The sequence below is a fragment of the Miniopterus natalensis genome, chromosome 1, assembly GCF_054644295.1.
Source record: "Miniopterus natalensis isolate mMinNat1 chromosome 1, mMinNat1.hap1, whole genome shotgun sequence".
Lineage (NCBI taxonomy): Eukaryota > Metazoa > Chordata > Mammalia > Chiroptera > Miniopteridae > Miniopterus > Miniopterus natalensis.
Genome location: NC_142081.1, coordinates 8,036,159 through 8,062,653, shown reverse-complemented (window position 1 = coordinate 8,062,653; position 26,495 = coordinate 8,036,159). Strand labels below are relative to the sequence as shown.

The 26,495-nt window shown below is 54.9% G+C and overlaps 1 protein-coding gene across 1 annotated transcript; it reads right to left on the bottom strand.

Annotated features, from left to right (window-relative positions):
- Positions 1-1,062: 1,062 nt before the first annotated feature.
- Positions 1,063-26,059, bottom strand: ASB2 (ankyrin repeat and SOCS box containing 2). The gene is made up of 9 exons (XM_016212479.2): positions 25,875-26,059; positions 18,347-18,445; positions 14,974-15,140; positions 13,997-14,152; positions 11,785-12,030; positions 9,701-9,872; positions 4,864-5,428; positions 3,894-4,047; positions 1,063-1,426 (listed from the first exon to the last, which is right to left on the bottom strand). The coding sequence occupies exons 1-9, from the start codon at positions 26,057-26,059 to the stop codon at positions 1,290-1,292; spliced, it is 1,881 nt and encodes a 626-aa protein (XP_016067965.2). The 3' UTR covers positions 1,063-1,289.
- Positions 26,060-26,495: the final 436 nt, after the last annotated feature.

The window sequence follows — 26,495 nt, the reverse complement described above, 5'->3', positions numbered from 1 at the left end:
CCTAGGGCCACTGCCTGTTAGGACTCTCTACAACCTAAAGTAACCAGAGAAATGCCATAGATTAAGAGTTTGCTTGATAGCCAACCCTGGCCCAAATGCACCTGAACATCTTCCTGCTCCCTCCTGTCACTAATCGCCCCGCTCCCGCCCCATCAGGGTTGACATCTGAAATCTGGGAGGACCGGGTTTCCATCAGGATTTCTTCAGGATCACTGGAGCAAGGCAGAGTGGGACCGTGGCCAAGCACTTCTGGGCTGGAACCCCAGGGACTTGCTGTGTGTACCCAGGCAAGCCCCCTCCCCTCTCTGGGCCTGTTTTCCCATCTGTGCCCCAGGCAGTGGAAAGGGCTCTGCTCATTCCCCTCTGATCCATGGCTTTAAAGTGTTGCTTGGAAGGCTTTTCCTCTTCAGGCAGAAGCTGGAACTTACTGGTTTTCCGGAGAGCCACTATGTAGGAATCAGCAAGGCCATCAGGGCCACAGCAATGAGGAGCCCAGGGTCCCAGGGAAGTGAGCCAAAGGCAGAGCTGGGCCTGGAACCAGAACTCCCCACACCTGCCTAGTGGCTCACTTTCCAAAGGCCAGAAACTACGTTTGACCTGGTTTAAGACCCTTCCAGATCCTGGGGCAACCCGGCATAGGCTCTCAGCCAGGTGGCCTGCTTTCATGTCCCCTCCCATGGCTTTGATCACACTAGGGAAGAAAAAACTGGTGAGTCCACCCCTGCCACAAGCAGCGCCAAGGAACCCAGGCCCTGGGTCCGGTGAGAGGGATTGTGCTGGGCAAGGAGGCATCTGTGCAATATTTATTGTACTTGAGGAAGCCCCCTAGGTCTGAGGGTCTCCCCATCCCCACCAGGCCACACTTTCAGGGAAAAAGCTCAGAACTTGAGTGGAGAGGTTCACAGAGCAGAGGGGCAGGGGCCAGCTCTGCAGTGTCCATGAAGGCAGACTCGCCCCTGAGGGCTCTCCAGCCGTAGCCCACCCCAAGTTCTTCGGTGTCAGTCCCTCCCGCCCCAGGAACGGAGGTTCCTGCCATTGCTGATGGCAGAGGTCTGAGATCTGCTCATCCATTTGAAAATAAACACGATTTTCCTCCCACGTGACATATTCCGTTCTCTGCTCTGGGCACAGCTCTGGCCCAGAGACCTGGTGAGGTCACGGTGGCTGCCCCAGCTCAGTGGCAGCAGCCCACAGCCTTGTCCATCGCCAGGTCCCCTTGGAATTGGGGACACTGCTGTCCTGAGGTTTAGTGAAAAAGTTTGAGGAGCACTCCTCTCCATGTGCCCCGGTTACTGGGTATTTTCGTATTTCAGGTATCGAATCAGCCTGCCTGGGAGAGGCAACGTGTCCAGGAGTTTTATACGATACTTCCCAATGGCCTTGCGAACTTGCAGCCGGCAGAGGTGAACCAGAGGTCTCGGAGGTTCTGGAAAAATGACAGAGAGATGCTGATTTGTCATTTGCAACCCGCAAAGGGTTTGCTCCTTCCTTTATGTACACAGCCCGGACCCCAACCCAACCCTTAGTGACAGGGTACGAATCTGAGCTATTAAATGCCTCCATGCATGCAACTCAGCTCTGGGCTCCTGGTGGTGCAGACAGGCCAGGGGCAGGGGGCAGGGGGCAGGGGGCAGGGAGGCCCCTTAGGCTGCCTTCCCATATAGTGGAGCTGTCTCAGCTGGGGGCAGGGAGGAAAGGGGCCAGGGAGGACCTGGGACTGATACGACTAGTAACGGGGTCATTTATTTCAGCCTTCGGCACAAGGTCTGGCAAGGGGAAGGTGTTTGTTGAATCAGAGAATGCTGTTCATTTATTCATTCAACAAACACATGCTGACCCCTTCGCCGTGCCTGGCTCCGTGTTCAGGTCTGAGACACACAGGTGCCAGCCCAGGGCCTCTGCCGAAGGCTTTCGCACCAGACGCTGCCATCTGAGTGGGGTCTTGCCAGGTGGGCAGGAATTAGCCAGGCAGCGAAGGGAGACAGGGGCATTCCAAGCAGGGAAAGTAGCAGTGCCAAGCCAAGGAGGCCATGGCTGCCCAGGGAAGGCTCGGATGCAGAGGGAATGCGGACGGAGGACAGAGAGGCCAGGCAGCTACGGTGCTGCCTCACCAGGTGACAATGTGCCATCGCTGCGTTTCTGACACTTCTGCTGCCTTTGGGTCTCAGGACAGAGCCTGCCCTCTGGTAAGCTTGGCCCCTTTCTCACCTGAGCAAGGACTGAACTTGTGGGGAAGAAGATAGAAGGCACTGGTGGGCAGAGGACACAGGGCCACCAGGGCTGGGCTGGTGGCCCGGATAACTTAGGGGACTCTGGGCTTATCATTGCCACCTCTTAGAGCCCCTATCTGCCCTTCTTCCAGGAATAATGATGCCAACATCGCAGCACTGAATGAAAAAGCGCAGGGAGAGTGCTTTGCAGATGGAGGGTGGGCTTTACGGTAACCAAAGCGGGTACTGGTTAAGAGCTATTTGTTCTACCTGTTACTAGATGTTTAGTTTTCATTTTTCCCTGGGACACCGTCTAGTTGTAAGGGATTTGCCTTCTCTAGGGAGGACAGGAAGAGGGGACAGCGAGGGGCAAGGCCGACATCTAAGCATGGACTGCTCTACCCTCTAGTGGCCGTGGAGGATCATGGTGACAGTAACCAATTATTCATGAACTCAATGAATGTTTATCGAGCATCCTGAGCTGTGCCCAAGTTGATGCCACCCTCCCTGTTGCCAGCCCACCAACTCCATTCAAGTGCTACTCAGGGATTTGTCCAAATGCAAACTCCGACAGTAGGTTTAGGTTCAAAGGCGTATGGGGATGAAGGAAGAACTTGGCGAGTCGGAGTCGGGGCACTGGGACATGGGGCACCTGGACAGGCAACAGGCCAAGGCAGTCTCACCTGGGCATGCAGCAGTGGCGGAATAACAACTCCCTGCATGTCAGTCTCTGTTCTACGGATCGACAAACACCTGGCCAGAGACGGGACTGTGCCCGTCAGAGCCAGAGAAAGCCTGGAGCAGCTGCAACTCCTCCGGGCAGGTGCCCAATTCTCAGTATCAGTGGCAGCACCCGGTCCCACTGCTTCTGACATCTCCCCTGCCCGGGTGAGCTCCCTAATACTTAAGGGGGATTCTCAACCTGGCTTAGCCCTGCTGCCCCACCTACACTGCACACAGCGGCTGGATGTGACGAAACCCCACCTCACTGCACCAGGCACACCCGCCCCCCGCAGGCACCTCAGGCTGGCAGAGCTGAGGGGGCTGGACATGAGCCTGCCCGAGCTCCTCTGCTCAGATGGGGATGCTGAGGCCTGCGGTCACCTGACAGCTCCTGGCTCCAGAGCTCAGGGGGCCCGCCTCCGAGACCAGTGCTGCTCCAGGTGTGGTCTGTGAGCCAGCAGCACTGGCGCCACCGGGGGCATGCTGAATGCAGGCTCTCAGGCCCTGCCCCAGACAGGCTGAGCCAGCACCTGCATCTTTAACAAGACGCCTGTGTGATTCATATGCACTCTTCAGTTTGAGACACTCCAGGTCGTCACTCTTTCCTGGACCTCACTGGACCTCCTCTCAGTGGCCCACAGACATGGGCAGTTTGCTCTGAATGTCCTGATATCCCTCGGGAGCTGGAACTGTTTAAAACATTCTGGAAAGACTTAGTGGAAGGACTCGAGTTGGCCAAACCTGGGTTTGAATCCCAGCTCTGCCATTAACTAGCAGTGAGAACAAGTGACATTGTCTCTCTGCGGGTCAGTTTCCATACAGTCACGAAGACACTGCATGTGACACACAGCACAGAGCCTGGCACTGTGCTCATCAAATGTTAGTAACAGTCACCCGACTCGAGTCCGGGGCCCGAGTCAGGCAGGGAGACCTGCCAGCAGCAGCAGCGACAGCCCCTACCTGCTTTCTCCTTGATGAAAGCCCAGTCCTCGTAGCTGTCGATGTGCTCCTTCAGCCGCGAGCAGAGCTGAACGTTGCCCACATAGTCCAGAAGGACGTCGATGATGGGCCCTGCCCAGCGGCTCACCTCGGGGGCAGACAGGATCTCGCAGAACTGAAAGAGAGCACACACCAGCGCTGGGATGCCCAGGACCAAAGGCACCACCTCCGTGAGCTCATCCTACGGGTGGCGGCCTAAGGCTGGCGAGGGCAGGGGGCACGTCTGAGGACAGACACCGGATAGGTACACCCAGGCTAGATCCCAGTTCCCTTCTCTCATCAGCACAGGCCTCTGCTGCCAACAGTGGGTGACGGGCAACTCGTGCCAGTCGCATCAACTCTCCTTGTCTAGGAAATGGGTGTATAACAGCCACCTCGAGGGTTTATGAGAATTAAGGTAATATGAACATAAACTTCTTTGCACACAGTAGGTGGCCCATAAGTGCTGGCCATTAGCCGTTGTAAACATCTCCAAGGGAAGGGCGTTTCTAACTTCCTTTTCATTTTAAGTTCTGACTTAAGTCATCACCACGGACAGGTCCTGCTCTGACTGCCCATCTCACCCCACCTTAGCCCAACCTGCCCTCACATCCATCCCCATCCTGGCCATTCAACCTCCCATTCCAGACACGGGTCTGCTGGGGGCGATACACCTCTGGGTTTTGCAAAGTCCCCCACCAGCCCCCTGTTCCACTGTTCCTTAAGTTCCCCAAGACAGCGAAGCAAAAAAAAAAAAGAATTTAACTGTGCGTGTGAACCACCAAGTTCTGCTGCTTCTGAAGCGCACTAACCACCGGCTTCCACAGCCACCAAAGCGCGCTAACTACTAGTCTACACCGCCTCCCACGCGCATTAACCACCAAGCCTCGGAAGCGTGGTGCAGGGCGGCCACCAGCCCCAGGAGCAAAGCCTAGGCGCCCCGTCCCCCTACCTGCACCACGCTGGGCGCCTTGTCCCCCGCGGGCACGTCGTTGAACCGGCTGGACGGCGGCGGGGCGGGCGGGTGCGGGCCGTTGCCGTACATGCAGGAGAAGCAGGGCTCGCCGTCGCAGCCGAGGTCCATGAGGAACTTGAGCAGCGACAGGTACTTCATGGAGAACATGATGGTGGCGGGGAAGGAGGTGGGGTGCGTGGCGATGTAGGCGTCGATGTTGGCGCCGTGGTCCAGCAGCAGCTGCATCATGCGCAGGGAGCCGTGGCGGATGGCCACGAGCAGGGGGCTGATGACGTCGCGGTTGGGGTCGGCGCCGGCCAGCAGCAGCAGCTCGGCGGCGTACACGTTGTGGTTGACCACGGCGAAGTAGAGCGCGGAGCTGCGGCGGTCCTCGTAGAGGCGCGCGCGCTCGGGCGCCAGCGGCGCGTTCACGTCGAAGCGCGCGCCCAGCAGCGCCTCGAGCACCTGGTCGTGGTTGCGCTCGGCCGCCAGGTGCAGCGGGCTGATGCCGCTCCTGCGCACGCGCGTGCGGCTGGTCACCGGCAGCAGCATCTGCACGATCCTGTCGGGCGGAGAGGGCGCGCGCGGGTCACGCGCCAGCAGGGGGCGCTGAGGGACCGGGCTCGGCCGCTCACAGCTATTCTATGCAGGGAGGCACGCGGCCGCCAGCAGGGGGCGCCGAGGAGCCGGCCATTCTTCACAGTTCCCACTTTGGGGAGGGCGGGCCTGCCGTTATCCCTACTTCACAGATAGGGAAACTGAGGCTCAGAGAGCTTCAACCACCTTCCCAAAGTCACATAGCCAGTAAGCAGTGGAGCTGGGTGACCGCGAAGTCACCTCCCTTGTCCTTAAGTCCCAATGCCTCTTATGCTGAAGTCTCTGACTCTAGCCTCTCCCAGGCTCTCTGCCCTGCCTGCAGCCTGCAGTGGGTTGCTGAGCCCCTGCTGGGGCCAGAGATCCCCGGCTCGGCTCTCTTCCACTGAATCCTCCCGCACTTCACCTACATTCATCTGTTTTACCCTCCCGGGAGCCCTGAGGCGGGGTCCTAGTATTATCCTCTGTACAGACGAGGAAACAGAAGCCCAGAGAGGGTATGTGACTTGCCCAAGGATACACAGGCCGTAAGCGAAGCAGCCAGGATTTGAATGCAGGTAGTCTAATTCCCCCTTGAGGGAGAGCCACACTCTTAACCACCCCCTCACTTCCCGGGTAGCACTTGAGGTGACAGTAGCTCTGTCATGGGGTTTTGCATCCTTCATGATGCATTACTTGCCTGCCCATTCTGTCTTCCCTGCAGCCCTGTGGGGTAGCCAGAGCAGGTCTGTGGCTCTGTTTTAACTGATGGGGCTCAGAGAAATGAGGTGACTAATCCAAGGTCCTAAAGCAGTTCTGGGGGCTTGATCCCAGGACCCTTGACCCATTGTCTTTGCTCTTTTCCCCCTCCCCCCGGACCTTTGTCACCTGCAGAAACAAGCTCCTGTCATGATTCCAGACCCTAATCCATCTAATCCCTGATGACAGGTGACCTCACGGCCCCATGTGGGCTCCAAGGAGGTGGACGTGGCAGGGCAAGCCGGTGCCACCAGGCCTGTTCCCACGCCTCTTTGCCTCCTGGCATGCTGACTTCCCCGCTTCCTGGAAATCTGATGCCAGCAACCTCCCGCTAGGATCTCAGTGGAAAATGTTATTATTGTTAGTAACGCTGTGTTTACCTAAAATCTGCGTCTAAAACCTCAAAAGGAAATTCACACACCCAGGGGGGCTAATTGCCTCCTAATTTCTATTTGTTCAGGCACAGGAGGCCTGACCTTGCTCTGCAGAGGTGCTGGTCAAAGGCAGGGCTGGGGCCTCACCCTGGATGGAGGCCATTAGCAACAAATGCTCTCTAACAGCCGTAACCTGCCCAAGCTCAGGAAAGAACAGCAAGAGGGACTGCCTGGGGCTGCCCGCCAGATGGGGCTGGTATCTCCGGCGGGTCACAGCTGGTCTCCAGCAATCCCCCACTGAATGGAGGGAAAGTGGCAGAAATATAGGAATGTGACTGGATGCTGCCTAGATTCCCGGAAGCATCATCTTAATAATGCAGTAAAACCATCTTATTGTCCACTTCTGTGGGACTTCTTCAATCAGAACGCGAATGTGCAACACTAGACTGGGCCTAGAGATCAGTGAGTCCAGCTGTCCCATTTTAGAGAGGGTGAAACCGAGGCCCAGGTATGGGGTGGGAATAAGAGTGAGGTTGGACAGGAGGTGGATGGCAAAGCCAAGCCAGAATGTATGGGTCCAGCATGCCCAGGGCCAGACCTTTCCATGATGCCCAGTCCCCCTAACACGGGGGGTCACCATGCTGGTGGCCCCACTGCATATCCATATCGTCACCTCTTTCCCCTAGCCCGTTGTGTGGGCTAGAGGATGGGCTGGGGCCTTCCCACTTCTCCCACGGGCAGGTCCAGGGACCACAGAGTGCTTACTGCTCCAAGTGCACCTTCTGAAGAGGAACTACGGTGCCCATTGCCCGACAGAACCCTCGGTGCCTCAGAGGCCCGGTTCCCTGCCCCTCTGGAATTGGGACTATGAGCTAAACACTTTCTCTCATTCACTCTCCGTAACAAACCTGCAAGGTGGATTGCTCTGCCCAGGCTGCAAAACACAACTTAGTGATACCTTCACTGAGGCTGCTTTTGAGGATAACATGAGATCTTATATGTTAAGCTGAGCTGCACATAGTAGGCACTCAATATATGGTGGCTGTTGGTACCTGGGCCATCAGGGTGATTGTAGTACACTGCCCTGCTACTCGAGACATGGAGGTGTTCTGGGTCACCGGGTCACGGTAGTGTGACCTTTGTTCAGTGTAAATTTGACTGTGGACTAGACTTTCACAGAGGAACCAGCCGCCCACAGCCGCCAATACCACTGAGCTGCACTGTGTCAGCCCTGCTCTGTGTGTGTGTGTGTGTATGTGTATGTGTGTGTGTGTGTATGTGTGTGTGTTGGGGACAATTATCTCTTTTCTGAGCCCATGTAATGCTCATTTGGGAGCCAGCAAAGGTCCACCAGTGGAGCATCTGCTCAGGGCAGAGAGGGACTCGGCCCAGGAGTCTGCTGCTTTTCTAGGAGATTCTGGGAGCTGGAGCAGGAAGCAGGTCCTCCTTGAAGGAGGGAGGGCGGGCACACAATGGAGCTTGCCGAAGATGCAAACTGCTGGTTCTCATTACAGTGCAACTCAGAATCACCAGGGAATACTAAAAATGCAGTGTCCTGGGCCCTGCGGTCCAGCGCCTGATTCAGCAGGCCGGGAGCGACCTGGGAGTCTGCTGCAGGTGATCCACGCCCCACACCTTGAGACACATGGATGCCAGTCAATCACTTCCCACAGGAGACACAGGCAGCCAACCAGCTTCCTGCAGGGGGCAGAGGTGGGGGAAAGGGCCCGTGCCCAGGCTCTCCCCTCTTATTTTCTGTGAGGCCTTGAGCTCCGAGCCTCAGTCTCCCTTTTAATTAATGAGGATTCTAACTTGCTTGTGAACATGCTTTATAAGCTGCATTTTAATTTAATTTATTAAATGTCCTCTATTCTGCCTTTTTCCAGAAAAAGTTTTAAGTAAGCTTGCAAAGATAGTATAAATTAGAAGTAAGAGAGAAAGAATTTTTAAGAACAAGGGGGTAAAAAGTTAGGTCCAAAATGCAGGTCTGTGTTATACGTCAGCTGCAAGATAGACCCTAAGACACTGGTTCACTACTACGGTGATTTTCAACCCAGGTGATGCAAGGATTTTTAAAACATCCAGTACCTATTCAGTAAGGAGCACTGACCTCTTTTCCCTTATATTGTCAAATTAAAAAATAACAACAGCCAACACAGCAATAGCCGTCTGGTATGAATGAATCAAAATTATATCTTTTTAAAATCAGATCAGCAAAAAATATATTTTTTGGTGTGCCACAGAATTTTAGTAGTTAGCTTACGTTCTGTGAGATGAAAAATGTTGAAAATCGCTGCTCTATTGAGCTGCACAGTTGAATTGTGTGGAGGAGCCCGTGGTTTATAGCGTGCACCTATTTCTGTGGTGTAAATACTCTCACCACGGCCAATTTCAGGCTATCAATGTGACAATCAGCTCACGTAAGCTGATACTGATCAGCTCTACCACACCTCTGCTTCCAACATGCACCAGGACCGCTGTGGCATGCTCTTTCTGTCAGGAATTCGTATGTGTATGTGTGTACATACATGTGCATCTTCCTCCCACCAGATCGCTCCCTGAGGATATAAGCATCTCTCATCTTGCTCAAAGTACTCAGATATAGTAAGTGCTCAATAAAGGCTAGCTATTATCACTGGTACTGTTTGTATTATTGTAGGCATCCAGCATGCTTGCTAACTGCCTGAGAGGTTATCGTCTTATCCCCATCAGGAATATCCACCAGCCCAGACTCATATCTGGCACCTTGAGTGGATTTCTATAGATGTGACATTGGGACTAGGCGATTTCCTGCTGTCTACAAGCTGTGTGACTTTGGACAACTCACTCAACCTCTCTGTGTCTTAGCTTCCTCATTTGAAAAACAGAGATAACAGTATCTGCCTTAGAAGATTTGTTAAAAGGATCATTGAAAGTGGAGTTATCAAAAGGATTAAAATAGTTAATGGAAAGTGGCGGTCAGCGCTAGGCGTTTGCTTTCCTGTTGTCGCCATTGCGGTTGCTGAGAGCCTTTCCTCTGTCCCACCGAAGGTGCCCACCTCTCTGACCTGAGCCTGCCTTATCCTGTGGGAAGGACATTCGGAGCCCCCCGGGGTGGGTTGGGCGGCGGTGGCCCGGCCTGGGCTGACCTGTAGTTGCCCTTCTTGGAGGCGACGTGCAGCGGGAGCATGCCGTCCTTGTTGGCCTTGTTGGCGTCAGCGCCCTGGGACAGCAGGAACTCCACCACCAGCTCATGCTCATTCTTGCAGGCCTCGTAGAGGGCCGACGCGCTGTCGCTGGCCTGCGTGTTGATGTCACCGCCTGGGGAAGAAAGGCAGACTAGTGAGCGATCAGGGTGGTCACGGTCCCTGCTGTAGTGTCCTTGTTGGGCGGTGCTAACCACCGTGACACACTGGATCCTTAGAAAGGAGGGATCCACCTGGAGAACCCCCAGTTCCCTTCCATAGCACCGAGACCCCAGGGCCTGCCCGCCTGAGCAGAAGCTGAAAAGCTGCCATGACGACGCTGGCATTTATTGAGCACTTTTCCAACCTGTGAGGACACAAGGAGAAGGCGGCTGTCTATGAACCAGGGAGCAGGCCCTCACCAGACACCGAATCTGCCAGGCCCTTGACCTTGGCCTCCCCGTCTCTGGAACTGTGAGAAACAAGCTGCTGCTGTCCAGGGCCAGGCAGTCTGCGGTGTTCTGCAATAGCAGCCGGTACGGACTAGGACAGCCTCCCTGCATGGTGCCTGGCACAGAGGGGGTGCTCGGCAAGTGGCGGTTCTCCAGGACTGAGGGGCCTGGGCACAGGGACAGGTTCAGCTCTACATCCCTGGGGAGAGTCAGCGAGCAGGATTCTCAAAGTCAAGCTCCCTGGAAGCCTGGACCCCGCTAGCAAAGCTGACTGCTCACACAGGAAAAATATTTGGATTTGAAGATGGGCTCGACCCACAGAGGGAGCAGACCTTGACTCAGAGCTGGCAGGAGAGCTGTGCAGATGTGCAGAGCTAGCAGGTTCCCCACCCACTGAGCACCCTGCCCTTTGCCCAGCCTCCTTGCCTGGGCTCCCAGGACGCTGCCTGTGCCCCTTTGTCCTTGCGCTGGTCAGTCCAGATTCATCCCTGGCTGTAAGGAAGTGCCTGGGTCTGTTTTCCTAACTGCTCAAGCACATGTTAAGTGGACGCTTATCTGAGCAAAATCCCACAAGGGCCATTCTCCTGGCCTGGGTGGCGTGGCGGTGTGCAAAGAATGTGCAGTTTGGGGTCAAATGGACGTGGTCAGAATTCAGGCCCTGACTGTGACCAATCATTTAGCCTCTGAGCCTCAGTCTCTTTATCTACAAAATGGGATGAAGACACTAGCTATCTCATATGGCCATGGAGAAACCACATTGGCCTAACCTGTGTTCATGCTAATACAGTGGTTGGCACATAGTAGGTCTTCAGCAAATTATTCCAACTCTGTCTCAGGGTTTGGCTTACCTCTGACCTCTATTGATAGAGAGGGAGGGGTCACTTCCCAGAGAGAGAGAGAAAAGAAACCAAAAGTGTTCTTGGGGGGAGATCAGAATATAATGCTCTTTAGCCAAAAGGATGTCTGCCGAAAGGCAATATTGTTTTACTTTGCCCATTAAGTGAATAAAAATTGTTTACAAGGAGTACAAAGGCCCGAGTTCAAATCCCAGCTCTGCCATTAATTTTCTGTGTGACTTTGAAAAAATCACTTTCCCATCCTGGTCCTTGGTTTCATGAACTATAAAGTGAGGATGTGATCTAGGTGCTGTCTGAGGCTACTTATGGCCCTGAAGTGTGACACAGTGGAAAGAGAAGTGGCTGGGGTGTCGGGAGCCTAGGAGTCTGGCTGGTTCTACCACTAATTTGCTATGTGACTCTAGAGAACTCACTTCCCTTTTCCAGGCCTCAGATTCCTCATTTGTGAAACAAGGATATTGGGCTAGTTAAGAGATTGCAAATACGTGGCTGGGGTCCCACTCCCCTCATCCCAAGTTTGTGCCTAATTTCAGGTATCACTGGTGGATCTCAACAGGTTTCCCGCTGAGCCTAACCACAGCCTCAGAATCCTTCTCAACACAGCACTCCAAGGAGATCATCGGAGTATGTCCACACGCTGACACCTACGCCTAGGCTTGCCTTCCCTGAGAGCGGATCTCTGGGGTGCTTCCCAGCTGTACCCCTTGGGGATGCCATGACCCAGATGCTAAGCACTCACCGTGCTTGGCCAGGAACCTCAGTGCCTCCAGCTGCCCGCTCTGCGCGGCCACGAACAGGGGGGTGATGCCGTAGGCGTTCTTGGATTCCACCTTGGCGCCGCTGCTCACCAGGATCTCCATGACCTCCAGGTCATTGCGAGAAACAGACTCGTGCAGCGCTGTCCAGCCGCGGTTGCAGCGATGGTTGGTGTCTGCGTTGTACTGCACCAGGATCCTCACCGCCTCCACGTTCTTGCGCTCACACGCTGCGCCCGGGGAGAAGTAAGGCGCTCACCGGGGCCCGTGGCGGGGGCCAGCCGGGACTTCATTTGTCTGTCCGCCCATTCACTCACTCACTCATCAGCCATTCATTCAACAGACATCCACTGGGTCTACACCAAGTTTCAGTCCCTGCGCAGGGTACACAGCTCAAAGTAATAGTAACACTGATTAGCAATAATACTTGCTGACCTAAGCACCGGTTGTGTGCCAGGAACTCTGTTCTGAGCACTTGACATGATTAGCTCGTTTAATTCTCCCAACCACCCTTAAAATATGTAGGGTTATTGTCCCTTTTCACAGAGGAGGAACGTGAGGCACAGAGAGGTTAAGTGACTTGGCCGAGGTCACACAGACAGTAAAGGGCAGAACTGGGATTCAAACCCAGGTTGTTGGGTCCAGAAAATCTCTGTCCCTTGGAATGTCCCAGGATGTCCTGAACTGATGTCCCTTCCCAATGTTACCTGCTTCAGCCTTCCATGTTGCCAAGGCCCCAAGAGGAGGACAGTGTCGTATTCCTGCTCAAAACCCCTCCTCAAAGGCTTTGCACTTAATCTGGAGTAAAATTTATCTCCTGAATATAGTTCGTAAAGTCTGTCTCAACCCGCCCCTGCCTCCCTTTCAAGCCTCCTCTCTCTAGACCCTGAGTGCACTCTTGGCTCTGGCCAGTTATCACCAGGGAGCCTGGACACTTGTCCAAATTAACTATCCCTGGAAGCTTCTCCGGGTCAGTCAGGGGGCTGGTGGGAAGGAAGGGGAGCTGTGTAGTGTTTCAAACAGAACCCCAGGTGAAGCTCCCTATCTCTTGAAGCCTTGGTTTTCTCTCCCTGTAAAGCAGAGATAACAAAGCCTTCCTGAGAAGATGCTGTGGGAGGACTGAGTGAAGCAGTGCACGGAAGGTTCTAGCATGGTGCTTAGCACATAGTTGGATTTCATGCAGGACCAAGGCCCACCTAGCATCCTAGGAGCGCTCTCTGGGACAGTGGAGGCTCCAGGTGATGGCTCTGGTGTGTGGGTGGACATGAGTTTTGGGGGAGACACTTCCACCGCAGGTATGCAGTGACCCCAGTCACCAGCTACCCAGGGTCTGCTGCCTACAGAACATTCCAGGTGCTGGATGCCAGACACATGGGAAACCAGGGATTTCTATAGTTTCTCAAAGTGTAAGGCCCTCTCACTTTTGCAAGCCCCAAGGCTGATGGTTTAAGCATGTAGGCAGGAACTGGATGCTTTATCGGGTAGGAGTCCAGAGGGTGGAGCTGGCACACTGCTCCCTGAGCTTAAAAGCTAGGTCTGCCCCTTGCTGTGTGGTCCTGGGTACCTCATGGCAGGTCTCTGTGTCTTAGGCCCTCATCTGTAAAATGGGGATACTAGCAGATGTAGATGGATATGGGGGTAAATAAAAGGACAGCGCCTGGTAGATATAAGCACTCAATACAAGCCAGCTGTCATAATTATTCAGATTTTGGCTCTGGGCACTTGCTAGGGTAGCCAGTGTCCTCAGATGATGTGCTGATTCAGCCAGAAGGTTCTGGTTTTCTTAAACCCCCGAGGTACAAATTCTCTCCCATACGTCTTTGTCTTTGCCCATGCTGTTCCCGCTTGTCCAGCTGGTAGCTCCCTCCTGTTCGGGCTCAGCTCAGGCACACGCTCCTGTGGTTGCCCTTCCCCCATGTCAGGCCCTGCCCTGCGCTCCCAGGTGCCAGGAGCCACGCTCTTCACACCCTTGGCTACCCGTCGTCTGTGAGTCGGCGCCCACTGCAGTGGTGCCTCTCGGCGTGCTTAGCCCACGGGAAGGCTTGGGAGGTGTTGACTGACACCCGCACGTATGACAGGTTCAGTTACCTAAGTTACGCATCCAAGTGAGGCTGCCCTTTCAAAGTAGACCCCGGGGGGGAGGGGTATGCACCTCAGGAGCAACCTAGTTTCTGGACCTTCCTCAGGGGGGCCTACCTTTGTAGAGAGGGGTTTCTCGGGACTTGTTGGAGATGTCGGGCTCGGCCCCAGCCTGGAGCAGGGACTGGAGGCAGTCCAGGTGTCCCCTGCACGTTGCCAGGTACAGGGCTGTTTCCTCTTGCAGGGTGCGCTGGTCGATTGTTGCTGGGTATGCTGAGGAGAGCAGTTGGCACGTTCCCAAAGGAGGAAGATACCTGCCTCTCCCCTCCCCAACACCCCGCCCCGCAGAAGTGGTCATAATTTTCTCCCAATTCCAAGGAAAAACTTGTGTGACATCTGCCTAAATTTACCACCCAGACTGCCTTCATCGTCTTGGCCCTGGACTCAGTGGTTTTCACAAGGCTGTTTCAGTTTCCTGTGAAGCTCAGATGCCACCTCCTCTGGGAAGCCTCCCCTGGTTGAGCCTCTCCTTCTGTGAATGACCCTGTTCTTCCCTTACAGTCCCACCGGCTGCTGCTGGAAGCTCGGTCTCATGCAGCTGTTTCTGCCTGGAGTGTGGTAGGCTGGCTGGGGTGCTGCTGCAGGTGTTACTCACATACGGGTTGGTGGGAAGCTGAGGCTCAGAGACGAGGCATGATTCACCCAGGGTCCCACAGCTGTGGGGGATGGCCTTGGCAGGCACAGGCACAGCTGCACTATTTTCCATACCAAATCAGCCCCTGGAACATTCTAGAACAAGCTCGCAGTGGCTCTCCCAAAAGCCGGCCCTCCCTCCTTTCTTTTCTAGGAATTAGGCTCTCCTGTCCTGGGAGGCCTGGAGAGGTTGGGTGGGTGGGAAAGGTGGTTGCAGTCAGGAGACCAGTCATTTTCCGTCTCCCAGCTTGGTGACTGTAACTCTGCAATAGGAGTGGTAACCTAGCCTGGTCCCCATCACCCAGGTTGTGGGGCAAAGAGCACAAAGCTGTTAGGAGGAAGGGGCCCTGGCTCTTGAGTCCCACTCCCACCTCTGGCTGCACCCAGAACGGCCACCTCACCTCGATGCAGGGCCCTCAGGCAGCTCAGCTGGCCGTAGTAGGCCGCCTCGTGCAGCGGCAGCCAGCCCTCCTTGTTGGCCTCTGCGAGATTCTTCCCCGCTTTGATCATTGCCTTCAAGGCCTCTTCATCGTCTTCCCTGATGGCCTTTAGCACAGGGTCCACGGGCCTGTGAGAACAGAGTGGGCCACTGCTCAGGACCCCAGCAGGGCAGAGGCTGGGCCAGGCAGCTGCTCTCCCAGTGGGAAAGCAGGGCCTCCTGCTGGTGGGCGGGAGCGGGGCAAGCTGTGGGATGGCTCTGCCCTGCTTGTCCCTGCCAGTCTGGGTGGGTGCTCAGCGCCCCCTTCAGCCAGTGTCCTCTGCAATAAGGACAATAATCCGTCCTGACCCACATGGGCATGCCCTGGGGACCGGCGCCGACCTTGGCTCTGACCTTGGCCCCTCTAGCTCTCAGCTCCATCACGGCTTCCTCAGCCTGCCTGGCCGGGTTAGCCTCTCCCTGCCTCTAACCATAAGCCCTCCTATAACCGCTGGCCTTCACATGTTTTTGAATGATTTTTTGACCACTGTCTGTCTCCCCGAATGGACTATGAGCTCCAGAAGACAGGGACAGTGCCTTTCTTTCTTATATCTCTCATGATTTAATTCCCAGGCCCAGGTCAGTGACTGATTCATAATAGGTGCTCAATAAATATTTGCTGCAAGGAAGGAAGGAAGGAAGGGAGGGAGGGAGGGGAGGGGAGGGGAGGGGAGGGGAGGGGAGGGGAGGGGAGGGGAGGGGAGGGGAGGGGAGGGGAGGGAAGGGAAGGGAAGGGAAGGGAAGGGAAGGGAAGGGAAGGGAAGGGAAGGGAAGGGAAGGGAAGGGAAGGGAAGGGAAGAAAGAAAAGAGGGAAGGAGGAAGAATTCAGAACCTAGGAACCCCAACAATTATTTCACACCTTCATCCCTTCTGTTTCCAAAAAGATAGCTTCTTTGTTATTAGAGTTTTGCTTGTTTCTTCGGGAATTTTACTTATATCTTTCTCAAAACACTTGTTGCAGTGGCCTCTGTGGAGCACTTGGAAGACTTACCGGCCCGCGAAGATAAATGCAGGGGGTCTAGGTCAAGCCATGCCAGTGTCCAACCCCCTGTGAGCATCAGGGGTGTTCTTACAGCTCTGATCTCCGTGTCGGGCACCATGGAGGGAAACTCTACTAGAAACAGGCTGAAGCATGGCAAGCTCCTTCACTCCCACAGGTGGAAACCCAGGTCCCTTTCAGACAAAGCCCATCGGGGGCTGAAAGAGAACCAGGGGGTCTTACCTCCCTGCGGTTTTTAGTGGCTGCCTCTAATGTCACCCCAAGGCCACGTCTACCAAGAAGATTCGAGTTTGCAGTGCCAGCCTCCAAAGGGATGGATAACTGACCCCGTGGGAGGGGTTGGCAATGATTAAATGCCTTCCCCGAGCATAGCGCTCCAGTGCTGACCAAGCACCTTCACCTTTGGGGCCCATTTGCACTTGGAGCAGCTCTGAGACGAAGGCACAGACCCCTGTGAAGGGAGCTCTTTGCAGTAAGCATCTCTCTGAGGTCTTTCCAACTCCTTCCTTGCTCCTGACCCTATCCTCACCCCAGAACCTTTAGCACTGAAAGACTTAAATACTGGAAGGATTCCGAAATCTGAAGCCTTCGCAATATAAAACTCTCAATGTCAAAAAGAATTCAGGGCTAATGCAAATGATAACTTCTTTGCTTGGCTCATTAAAGCTGTTTCCTGTATTCATTCATTCATTCACGCACATATGCATGCCTGCCTGCATTCACTGAGCTCCCTTCCCCCCATCCTTGGAGAGTCAGTGACTCCCAGGTCCACTCCTGGGGAACATTCTGCATACATGGTCCCACTTCCCAGATGGAGAAGTGACACAGGGCCCACCCCTGTCAGAGGCCGGGATAGGCCTTAAGGGTCCACAGGGCCAGCCCCTCAACCTCCCACTGCTTCCTCCAGCTTGAGCCAACTTCCTCCTGACTCTCAGCCTCTCGGTTATTAATAGCTTCAGAGCATCGATGCCTGTTAAATTACAGACCCAGCAAGGACGAGGGGTAACTGACCAGATAAGCCCTGGATTCCCCATCAACGCCATCACTGCCACCTTGACGAGTTCCCCTATGGAGCGGCCAGAGCAGCCCCCGTTGGCGTTAGGAAAAGCCCCGGTGGGGTATGTGTCCCGTCTCTCTGGAGGGTCTCCTGTGGGACCCCAGCTGAAGTGGAAGGGAGGCGGGCTGGCTGTTCTTATCGCCTTGGGGGGGCGGTGGCATCATGAGAACACGTTCAGGACCTGCCACCCAGCCTGGGTCTCCTCCAGTTGTGGCGCAAGGACCCTGGAGCTCTCAGGCACACCCGCTGATGGCTCCTCTATGAGCTCAGCCCAAGTCCCCGCCCCACGGGTGGGAGTGGCTGCTGGGGTGTCAGGCCACCAGAAACTGAGGAGCTGAACAGGACCCTGGAGGCCACTCTGTCCTCTCCAACCTCACAGCGACTCCCGGGCAGTCACACAGGAAACCTCAGCAGTGCCAAGACCAGACCCTGGGTCTCCCTTCTCCACACAGTCAGAATCCCACCTGCAGCACCAGGCAGGTGGGTGCTTCACAAGGGCTGGGAAGGAGAAACAAAACACTGGCCAACTGTCTCCTCTCCTCTCTGCAACGTAACTGGGCAAGGAAATGGGGTTCCAGCCGTGGGGCCCTTCTTCTGCTTTCAGCTGCTTCTGGGCTCAATATGGGGAGCAGAGAAGCAAACAGTACTGAGCTATTTCTCACAGACACACCTAGCCCAGCACCCTGGTGCCTGGCAAACAGAAACCCCTCCAGTAACTCAGATTATTTCTGGATTTTAGCACCTGGCACTTAACAAATAAAGGCAACAAAGCAAAGTGCTCACCCCCACACATACACATACACCCGGAATGATGGCAGGGGTGGGGGGAAACTGAGACAAACAGAGGGTGTGGCTGACTTATCAACTCTGTTCTGAGCTCCTCTGGGCCTCTGTGGTGCTAGGGTCAGCTCCCCAAGTCTCCCTTTGGCTGGGTCCCCAGATTCAGATTCCCACGGGGCCACTCCAGCACACAGGGCTGGTTCTGGGGCCTTTGAGAGGTTAATCGCAATCACAGCCTGCATGGCAATCGCTTGAGGACAGTCTGTGACCACCCAGTCCGGCTCAGCAGGAGCAGCTGGGTCTCAGAGGGACGCCCCGGGGAGGGGTGTGCCTGGGAGGTCCCTCCAGAGTGCCCCCCTGCCTGGGGGCTGTGGACCTGCTTCCTACCCCCCACCCCCGCCAGCCCCAGTTGGGAGAGTGAGCTTGGGTGTCTCAGGGGACGGGCCCGGGGTCACTTACGCCAGCTGGGAGGTCTTGTTGCGGTTGTATTTCTGCATTACCCCTTGGAACAGGCCCATGTGGCCCGAGGCCGCCGGGCTCTCGGGAGGCACCGCCGACCTGGAGGGTGCAGGGCAGGAGTGAAAGAGGGAAAAATATTCTGCATAAGAGAAGCAGGTCATGGCCAGAGGCAGGTCCGAGGATGGAGGGAGAGCGAGGGGGAGAGACTGACAGACAGACGCAGGGCTCTGAACCAAAGCAGATGGCCCGGTCCTCTCTGTGTGCTGGACACAGCTGCTGTGTCTCGGATTATTTTTGGCCCTTGGAGGAAGCCCTGGGAGATTTAAATGACCATATAAGACAACAATGAGGTTAACCTCACCCCCACTCTTGCGGTCCCCTTCCCCAGCCAGCCACACGGGAGGCAGATATGAAACAAGGTGAAATACTTCACCAGGAGGATGTGAGAAGTGTCAGCAACTGGCCCCAGGGTGTAAGGGGCCCAGCCTCAGGGCTGGCCAGGCCGGGTCCTAACAGGGATGGACAAGAGCTTCATGGGGGTGGGGGACAGGGGAGCGAAGTGGGGTCTTTTCCTCCACCCCCACCTTGCTGGCTCCTCATTAGAGGGGCCCATGTCCCAGGGTTGGGAACAAACAGTATAAAGGTTACAGCAAAAGTGCCCAAGGAAGGTCACTGGGGCCAGGGCTTGGAGTCAGACCCAAATGGGTTCAAGTCCAGGCTTGGTACTTTCTGGCCGTGTGACCTTGGGCAGATAGAACTTGCCTGGGCTTTAGTTTCCGGGACAGCCCAGCCTCAGAGGGCTGGTGCGGTCTGAGTGAGGGAATGGCATACAGCGCTTAGTAGAGGGCAAGCCCAGGGCGCTAAATCGTGTCCACCACCAATGTGGCCATTATTTTGCCTTTCTGAGCATCAGTTTTCCCCACCCCATATTTTGAAGATGGAAGGAGTGAAGGAGATGTGGAGGCCACTCCAGGAATCTGGATTAGTTGGGGTTGTAGCAAAAATGGGACATGTGGCCCATGGTGGCCCCACTTCCAACAGGTCAGGCCCTGGTACCACGGGCACCCCAGTCGGCTTGGCCTGGCCTCCTGAGCCCCTGTGGGGGGTGCCCTGTGGGACTGAGGAGGACACTGCTACCGGTGACCAGCACCCCGTGGGGCATGGAGGTGCTGGAAACTTGACTCTGAGGACCCACACTATTCCAGGATAGGCTTTGTGGGGACCCTGGGCGACGCCAGGGCACGGTGGGAGGGGGGAGGGGGCAGGGAGAGAAGGAAGGGCATCTGAGTCCATTGCTCTAGCCCACCTGGGGGGCTCCGGGCTGCCGCCTGCCTCATCCTCATGGCCATACTACCGTCCACCTTCCTTCGCTCCCTTCTGTTTGTCACTCCCTACTTTCTCCTGTGTGCCCTATGGGTCGAGCCCCTTGTGTGTGTTTATTTATCAGTCCTCATTCATTAACATCGGAGCTGAGTGCCAATGTCGCTGCCCTTTATAGACAAGGAAGCTGGGGCCCTGCGAGCTGGGGACTGCCCCCGGCTCCCACCCAGCTGCAGCTGGCGAGTGGAGCGGAGCCGCGGACGCCACACTCCCTCCTCTGGGCTGTGGTCTCTTCCTCCCTCTCTGTCCTCTCTCCAGCTCTAAGGCTGCCACACTGACAGGCCCTGCAGCTTTGAACAAGGCCCCACCCCTCTTTGTGCCTCAGTTTCCTCCTTTGCAAAATGAGGAGGCAGGACCAGACCAGGGGCTTCCTCACTGCTGCGGCCGCGGAGCCTTTGCTGACCTGAATTCACGTGGGAAGTCAGCGTGTCAAACAGACCTAAGAGACCAATCCACCGGCTCCGAAGCTCTGGGGTTTCACGCTGACAGCCCCTGGGGTTGTGCCTCATGTCCATGGTCCCCCCACCATGATGGAGGCAGGGGGTGCACTGTCTCCACTTCACAGAGAGGGAAGCAGACAAACTGAATTCTGTTCAACTAGAATTTCCCAGCTCCTGCTTGCTCGCGCCCAAACTGGGGCCTGGGGATGCAGGCCAACAAGACAGTTCCATTGATCCTCGAGGTGTTCAGGGGCCAGTGGGTGGGAGACTAGGACACACACATACATAGAGGGGAATCACAGAGCTGCAGGGGAGGGGCTGAAAAGGGGCAGGAGGACTGGTTCTGGGAGCCCTGAGATTGGTGGTAACTTGGTGTGAGGGGCAGGCAGGGTGAGTGATCAGAGCCCCTGAGCCGTGAGTCTCAGTTTGAGCTGGAGGGGCAGCCAGGCCCCTGACTGGGGTTTGAGCTCTTTCTGCTGAGGTTGCAGCTGCACTTCCTTCTCAGGCCCAGAGCAGGGGAAAGCCACCTGCTGACTCATTAAAGTTGAGAGAAACCTGGCAGGATGTGGGCGCAGGTCATGCCCTAGAAGAAGCCCAGGTAGGGCCCCGTCCTTCAGACTTGGGAGAGTAGTGAGCGAAGCTGTGATGACAATGCCTGCTGGCTTCTCAGTTAGTGAGACGTTCAGGCCAGCCACGGGAGGGTGTGAAATTGGACAGGACCTGGCTGAACGCAGGTGGCGTGCAGGCATCTTAACAGGGAGGAAGCTAACAAATCCAAGAGTCTGCCCGGGCCCACCACTGTGCCCGGATTCTGCATTTTTTCTCTCATCTGGTCCTCGTGCCAACCCTGTGTCAAGCACAGGTGGCGTGGGTACAGTGCTTGGCACACAGTAGGCACTTGATAAACTTAAATGAAAACAAAATAACAAACCAAAGCCTTTGGAGGGATCCCATATGGTAATCTCAGTGTTGTGTGGCTGCATGCCAAGACCTCAGATTCCTCAAGAACCAGTCTGCCCCCTCAGGTAGAGCGAAGAGGAGCTCACGTGGCACTGCCACCTCCACCCCATTCCCATAGGTCTTTGGAATCAGCCTACCACCCAGGAGAATTACTTTTCTCCCTCATCCACTGGTCAAGCTGTCATTTCTGGACTGGCCAGAGAGGAATCCTAGAGGGGAACAGGAATTCCAGCTGCAGCTTCTGCCTTCCTGCACACAGCTGAGACTGGCTGAGTGCTTGCTGTGTGCCAAGCCTTGCGGTAGGCACACAGCACAAAGCATCTCATTTCATCCTCTAGTTTACTTAGTCAAGGAGATGCAATTGGTTCCCTTTTACAGATGAGGAAATTGAGGCTCAAAGAAGCTTGCTTCCTCTAGCCTGCTTGGTGAACTCCTATTCATCCTGCAAAGCCCACCTCCTTGACTAAGTGAATAGACACTTTCTGTATCCCTCTGAAATGGAGATAAGCCCCTTTGCTGCATCTTTCCTTTTGGATCATTATGTACCGCTGTGCCTTTACTCTCATTAGCTGTCGAGCTTGGGGAAGGCAGGGACCAGGCCTGGTTCGCAGCCAGGTGCCAGGCAGGCATGTGGCCCATCAGAAGTGCACAGTGAATACGGGTGGACTGATTTGAATTGTTTACAGTGTGGTCGCATCAGCCCAAGCAAGTTCCTGCTTCATGCTTTCCTCCTTTGTCTTCTCAGAAACGTAACCTTAAATAAAATGCAGAAGTTCAAAGACTGAAGACCCAGCTTCCTGGATCCAATCGGCTGGTCCGTAGCAGTAACCTCGGGCCCCCTCTTTCGTTCCTCTCAAGCCAGCAGGGCATGAACCCTACTTCTCCATGGGACGGGAAGTTGGGTCTGCCTTCCAGGGAGCCCTCAGCAAGCCACGGCCTGGAAGACGATCCTCACGCAGGTTTCAAACTTCACTTCTTACATCATGGAGGGAGAGATCCAATTGGAAAATGGCTCTAAAAGGGAAGGTAATGGTTTTTTTCTGGGCTGTGGTCTGGCTTTCATTTCTAGGATCCCAAAGACTCAGATGATCTTTATGTCCACAGGTGTCATTTTGGTCACAAGATGATGGCAATAACTTACATTCCTGGAGAATTTTATTGTAAGAAATTTAGTGCACTTATTCGCTTAAAAACATTCACTGGGCACCTACAATAATAAGAGGCTCTTTGCTCTGCACTGAGGATACAGAAGTGAGGAATATCTGTTCCCTGTCCCCAAGGAAGTTACACAGCGTGGTCGGGGACACTCTCAGGAGGTCAGATAATGCCTTCCTAGGGTGACACAAAAGCTTGTCCCTGAAACAGAGGCAGTCATAAGGTGGGCCCTCGGAGAAGAGGTGAGGAGGTCACTTCCAGCGGCAGGACAGGACATGGGGCTCCGACACCCACCTCATCTTCCTTGCTTTTCATAAGAGCCCTGCAAGGTGGGCTCGGCAGCTTTTGCCATTGCCATGGTAAGGGCAAGGCTGTTGGGGCTAAGAAAGTTTAACTAACTTGCCTAAGGTCACACAGCCGGTAAGTGATAAAGGAAGGATTCGAACCTCCAAACCCACTCCTCTCCCCTCTGCAGCTTCTTCTTTCCCATCCTTTTATCCCCTGTTCACTCAGCACCGGCTCGGCGCTCGCCCGGGTCAGGCCATCCGGCCGTGTGCGAGGCAAGAGGCTTCGCGGGGGGGGGGGGGGGGGGGGGGGGGGGGGCGCTGCCCACAAGGAGTTCACAGGGTAACGGTGGGAACAGAGAAATCGTAAGTTGAGGTCAGAGCCACAAAGGAAATAGCCAGGAGAGCGACTGAGTAAGAGGGTGGCCTGCCTGACACAGGCGGGTAGCCAAGCAGTTCATTGAGGAGGTGACATTTAGTCTGAGACCTGGGGAATGAGAAGGAGCTGGCCATGTGGCGGCCCTGGGGCCATGGGTGATGTCCTGCTCCTAAGCCTGCTCTGCGTCTGGTTGCATGGAAACTGTGATATTTGGGGGTAAAAGTGACCAGGACCCTCTCGGGTCCTGTGTCTCGCGTGCGAGCCCAAGCCCATGCGTCTCTGGGCCCCTGAACCTGTGGGCCAGAGGTGGATGGCACGAGACCCAGAGCCACTCCGCGGTGGAGGGAAAGGAAACAGAAAGTCCTCGCAGAACCCGCAGAGTGGGTGAGGGCCTGAGCTTCGGAGTGGGACAGACCTGGGTTCACCTCCTGGCTCTGCTGAGCTGGTGCTCCGTCACATGTAAAATGGGCACAGAAACACCCGGCCTGCGTGGCTTTGTAAGGGCTCAGAGTGTGCGGGCACGTGGGAGGCACTCAGTGCGTATTAGGGGCAGGAGGAGAGTTACATTAAGATCCTGTCGGTGGGACTGGCTTCCCCGGCAGGACCCAAGCCCAGCTCCCTTTCAGAGACAAAGGGGCGGAACTGAACCCAGAAGGTTTCAGGTCACATCGAGAGTGAAACACACCAGTCAGAGAAAGACAAGCACCATATGATTTCACTCATATGTGGACTCTAATGAACAAAATAAACTAACAAATAAGATAGAAACAGACTTATAGATACAGAGAACAGGTTGGCGGCTGTCAGAGGGGAGGGGGGGTTGGGCATCTGGGCGAAAAAGGTGAAGGAAATAGCAAAGAAAAAATCTCTTAGAAACACAACAGTAGGTGACTACCAGAGGGGATGGGTGTGGGAGGAGGCAGAAGAAAGTAAAGGGGGAGAAATGGTGATGGAAGGGGACACAGTGCAATATACAGATGATGTGTCATAGAATTGTATACCTGAAACCTACATTATTAACGAATGTCATCCCAATAAATTTAATGAAAATTAATTTAAATAGAAGAGTGACAGGATGCAGGGCTGAATCGTTCCCCCCTACGTTACTTGTCCCTGGATCTTTGGTGCGGGCCATGTGGCCATGGATAAGTCATTTTACTTCTCTCTGAGAGCTCGTTTGCTCAGGAGGCCGGGTAAATGTTTACACCCACCCCACGGTGGTTGTCTACTTCCCTCTCCCTATAGGCAGAAGGAGGCCAGGGCCTGGACTCAGGACTCCAGGTGGGGCTCCCACGCTGGGGGAAGGCTGCAGAGGCCTAGATGTGCTGGCTTGTGCGGAAGGCTCGGGGGAGGGAAGGTGCTCTTCTGTCTGATTTTCTCCTGAGAAAGAGGAAACTGTGGTCTGACTTAGGCTGAACTGGCCAGAACAGGAACCAGGGCGGCCTAGAGCACAGGTCACCATGAGTCCTTGGCTCTGGGCTTCTGTTTTTCAGGTTGAGTCCCCAAATGGGATGTCCTCGGGGCAGCACAGTCACCTGGAGCTTCCAGCTGTCCAAGGAGGCTGCCTGCTTCCCCTTTAGAAGGGACTCCTTGGTGACAGACATCCAGGGTCTTTGCCCAGCCTGCCTGGCAGAGATGGTCCAGCCTGGGCAAGCGCCAAAGTCTCTTGGGGAGCACCTTGGTAAGTTTCATCAGGGGACAGGCTGAGATGCACCATCACCCACCACCACCCCAATCAGCTGGGGATGGATGTGGGAAAAAATCTATTTATTGTTGCTGTTGTTACTATTGTTATTAGAAAAGGAAATTGTGGTTCAGAGAAGTTAAGTAACCTACCCAAGGTCACACAGGGACTCAGCTGGCTGCTGGAGACAATGTGATTTGAGGCCCATGCCCCAAGATAACACCAACACAATTGTTATAGCAATTTTCATTCCCCGTTACCCACTCCCCGATACTTGACCTGGACTCCAAGGTGAGCAAAAGCATTTTTAAAATTTGTGTATTTCTTTTCTAAAAGCATTTACGGTCCAATGCTAATTACATTTTTGGCTCTCATCTCCTACAAAGATAGTGTCCTCCAGATCTATGCTGTCCTGTATCGCAGCCGCTGGCCACATGTGGCTAGTGAACCCTTGAGGTGTAGGGGGTCTGAGCCGAGATGTGCTGTGAGTGCAAAGCACACACTAGATTCCAAAGACTTGATATTAAAAAACATGAATATAAACATCTCCTTTGTAAGTTTTATATTGAGGACATGGAAATGATAATATTTTAGGCATAAATTAATCTCCCCTGTTTCTCTTTACTTTTCAATGTGGCTATTAGGGATTCAAAATGATATACGTGGAATTGCAGTTGTGGCCTGTGTCATACCTCCAATGGTGTAGTGCGGTGCTGCTCCAGCTGGTCCTGCACTGGGGAGATGGGGTGGTGCTGAGACAGGGAGCCAGAGCAAGGAGGCAGGATCGCCTTGCTGGGAAGATGCCACTTGCTTCTCAGACATGTTTGCCCAGGGAGACTGCGTAGATGGGGCTGGAAACTCTGGCCAGGCTCAGATGTCATCTCCACTGCATTCAAACCTGCAGCCAGCAGCGCGAGGCCAGGCCACAGACGGTCCAGTCTCTGCAATACCTAGTCACTGTGTAACCTGGACTACCTACTCAGCGCTGAGCTTCAGCTTCTTCATCCGCAAAATGGGAATCTAGCACAGAGCCTCCTAGAAGGTCCTTAAGAGGATTAAATGAGGCAAAGTATGTATACATGTACCTGACAGAGTACTTGGCGCTGTTAGAGCTCAGAAAGTTTAGACAATAAATGTAAGTCATCGAAGTGTTCAAATGCATCCTAGAGACCAGGATAACTTGGTTTGGGGTCAATAGCATTTGGGATCTGCACCTTACGAGCCCCGCGGGCCTCCCCTCGCTTACCTGGTCCATGGGTGGCAGTGGGCCGGCTGGCGGGCGGCCTCGGCGCCGGGGCCCCGGGCCTTGTCGGCCAGGCTCTGCTCGATGGCCAGCTGCAGCAGCTCCTCCTCGCTCAGGCTGCTGTACAGGCTGAACTCCTCGTGGCCGATGGCGCGCTGCGAGCCGGGCGCGCTGATCTTCGTGGCCATCTCCCCGCGCCTCGCCCCCCTCGGGACACGCTCCGCGGGGAGGAAGCAGCGGATCGGAAGACCCTGCGAGGAGACCAGAGCCATCCCGGTCATGGACGGTTCGGCCAAACAGCTATGTTCACCCACCGGGAAGGCCATGCAATCTTCCGGCGACCGCACAATCGTTTTTTATCCATTCGTTTGTTATACGATCCACCTAACCGCTCATTTACCTACACACCCATCCACTCGTCTATTCAGCAACCCACCCACCTATCAACCACCCACCCACATGTCTTTTTATTCATTCTCCCACACATTTACCTGTCCACCCACCTGCTCGTTTATCCACCCGCCCCCAACAGCCCACGTATTCACCCACTCACCCAACTGTCTAATCGCCCCTCCACCCAACCGCTCATGCTCCTGTCCATCTGCTCATCTGTCCATCCGGTCA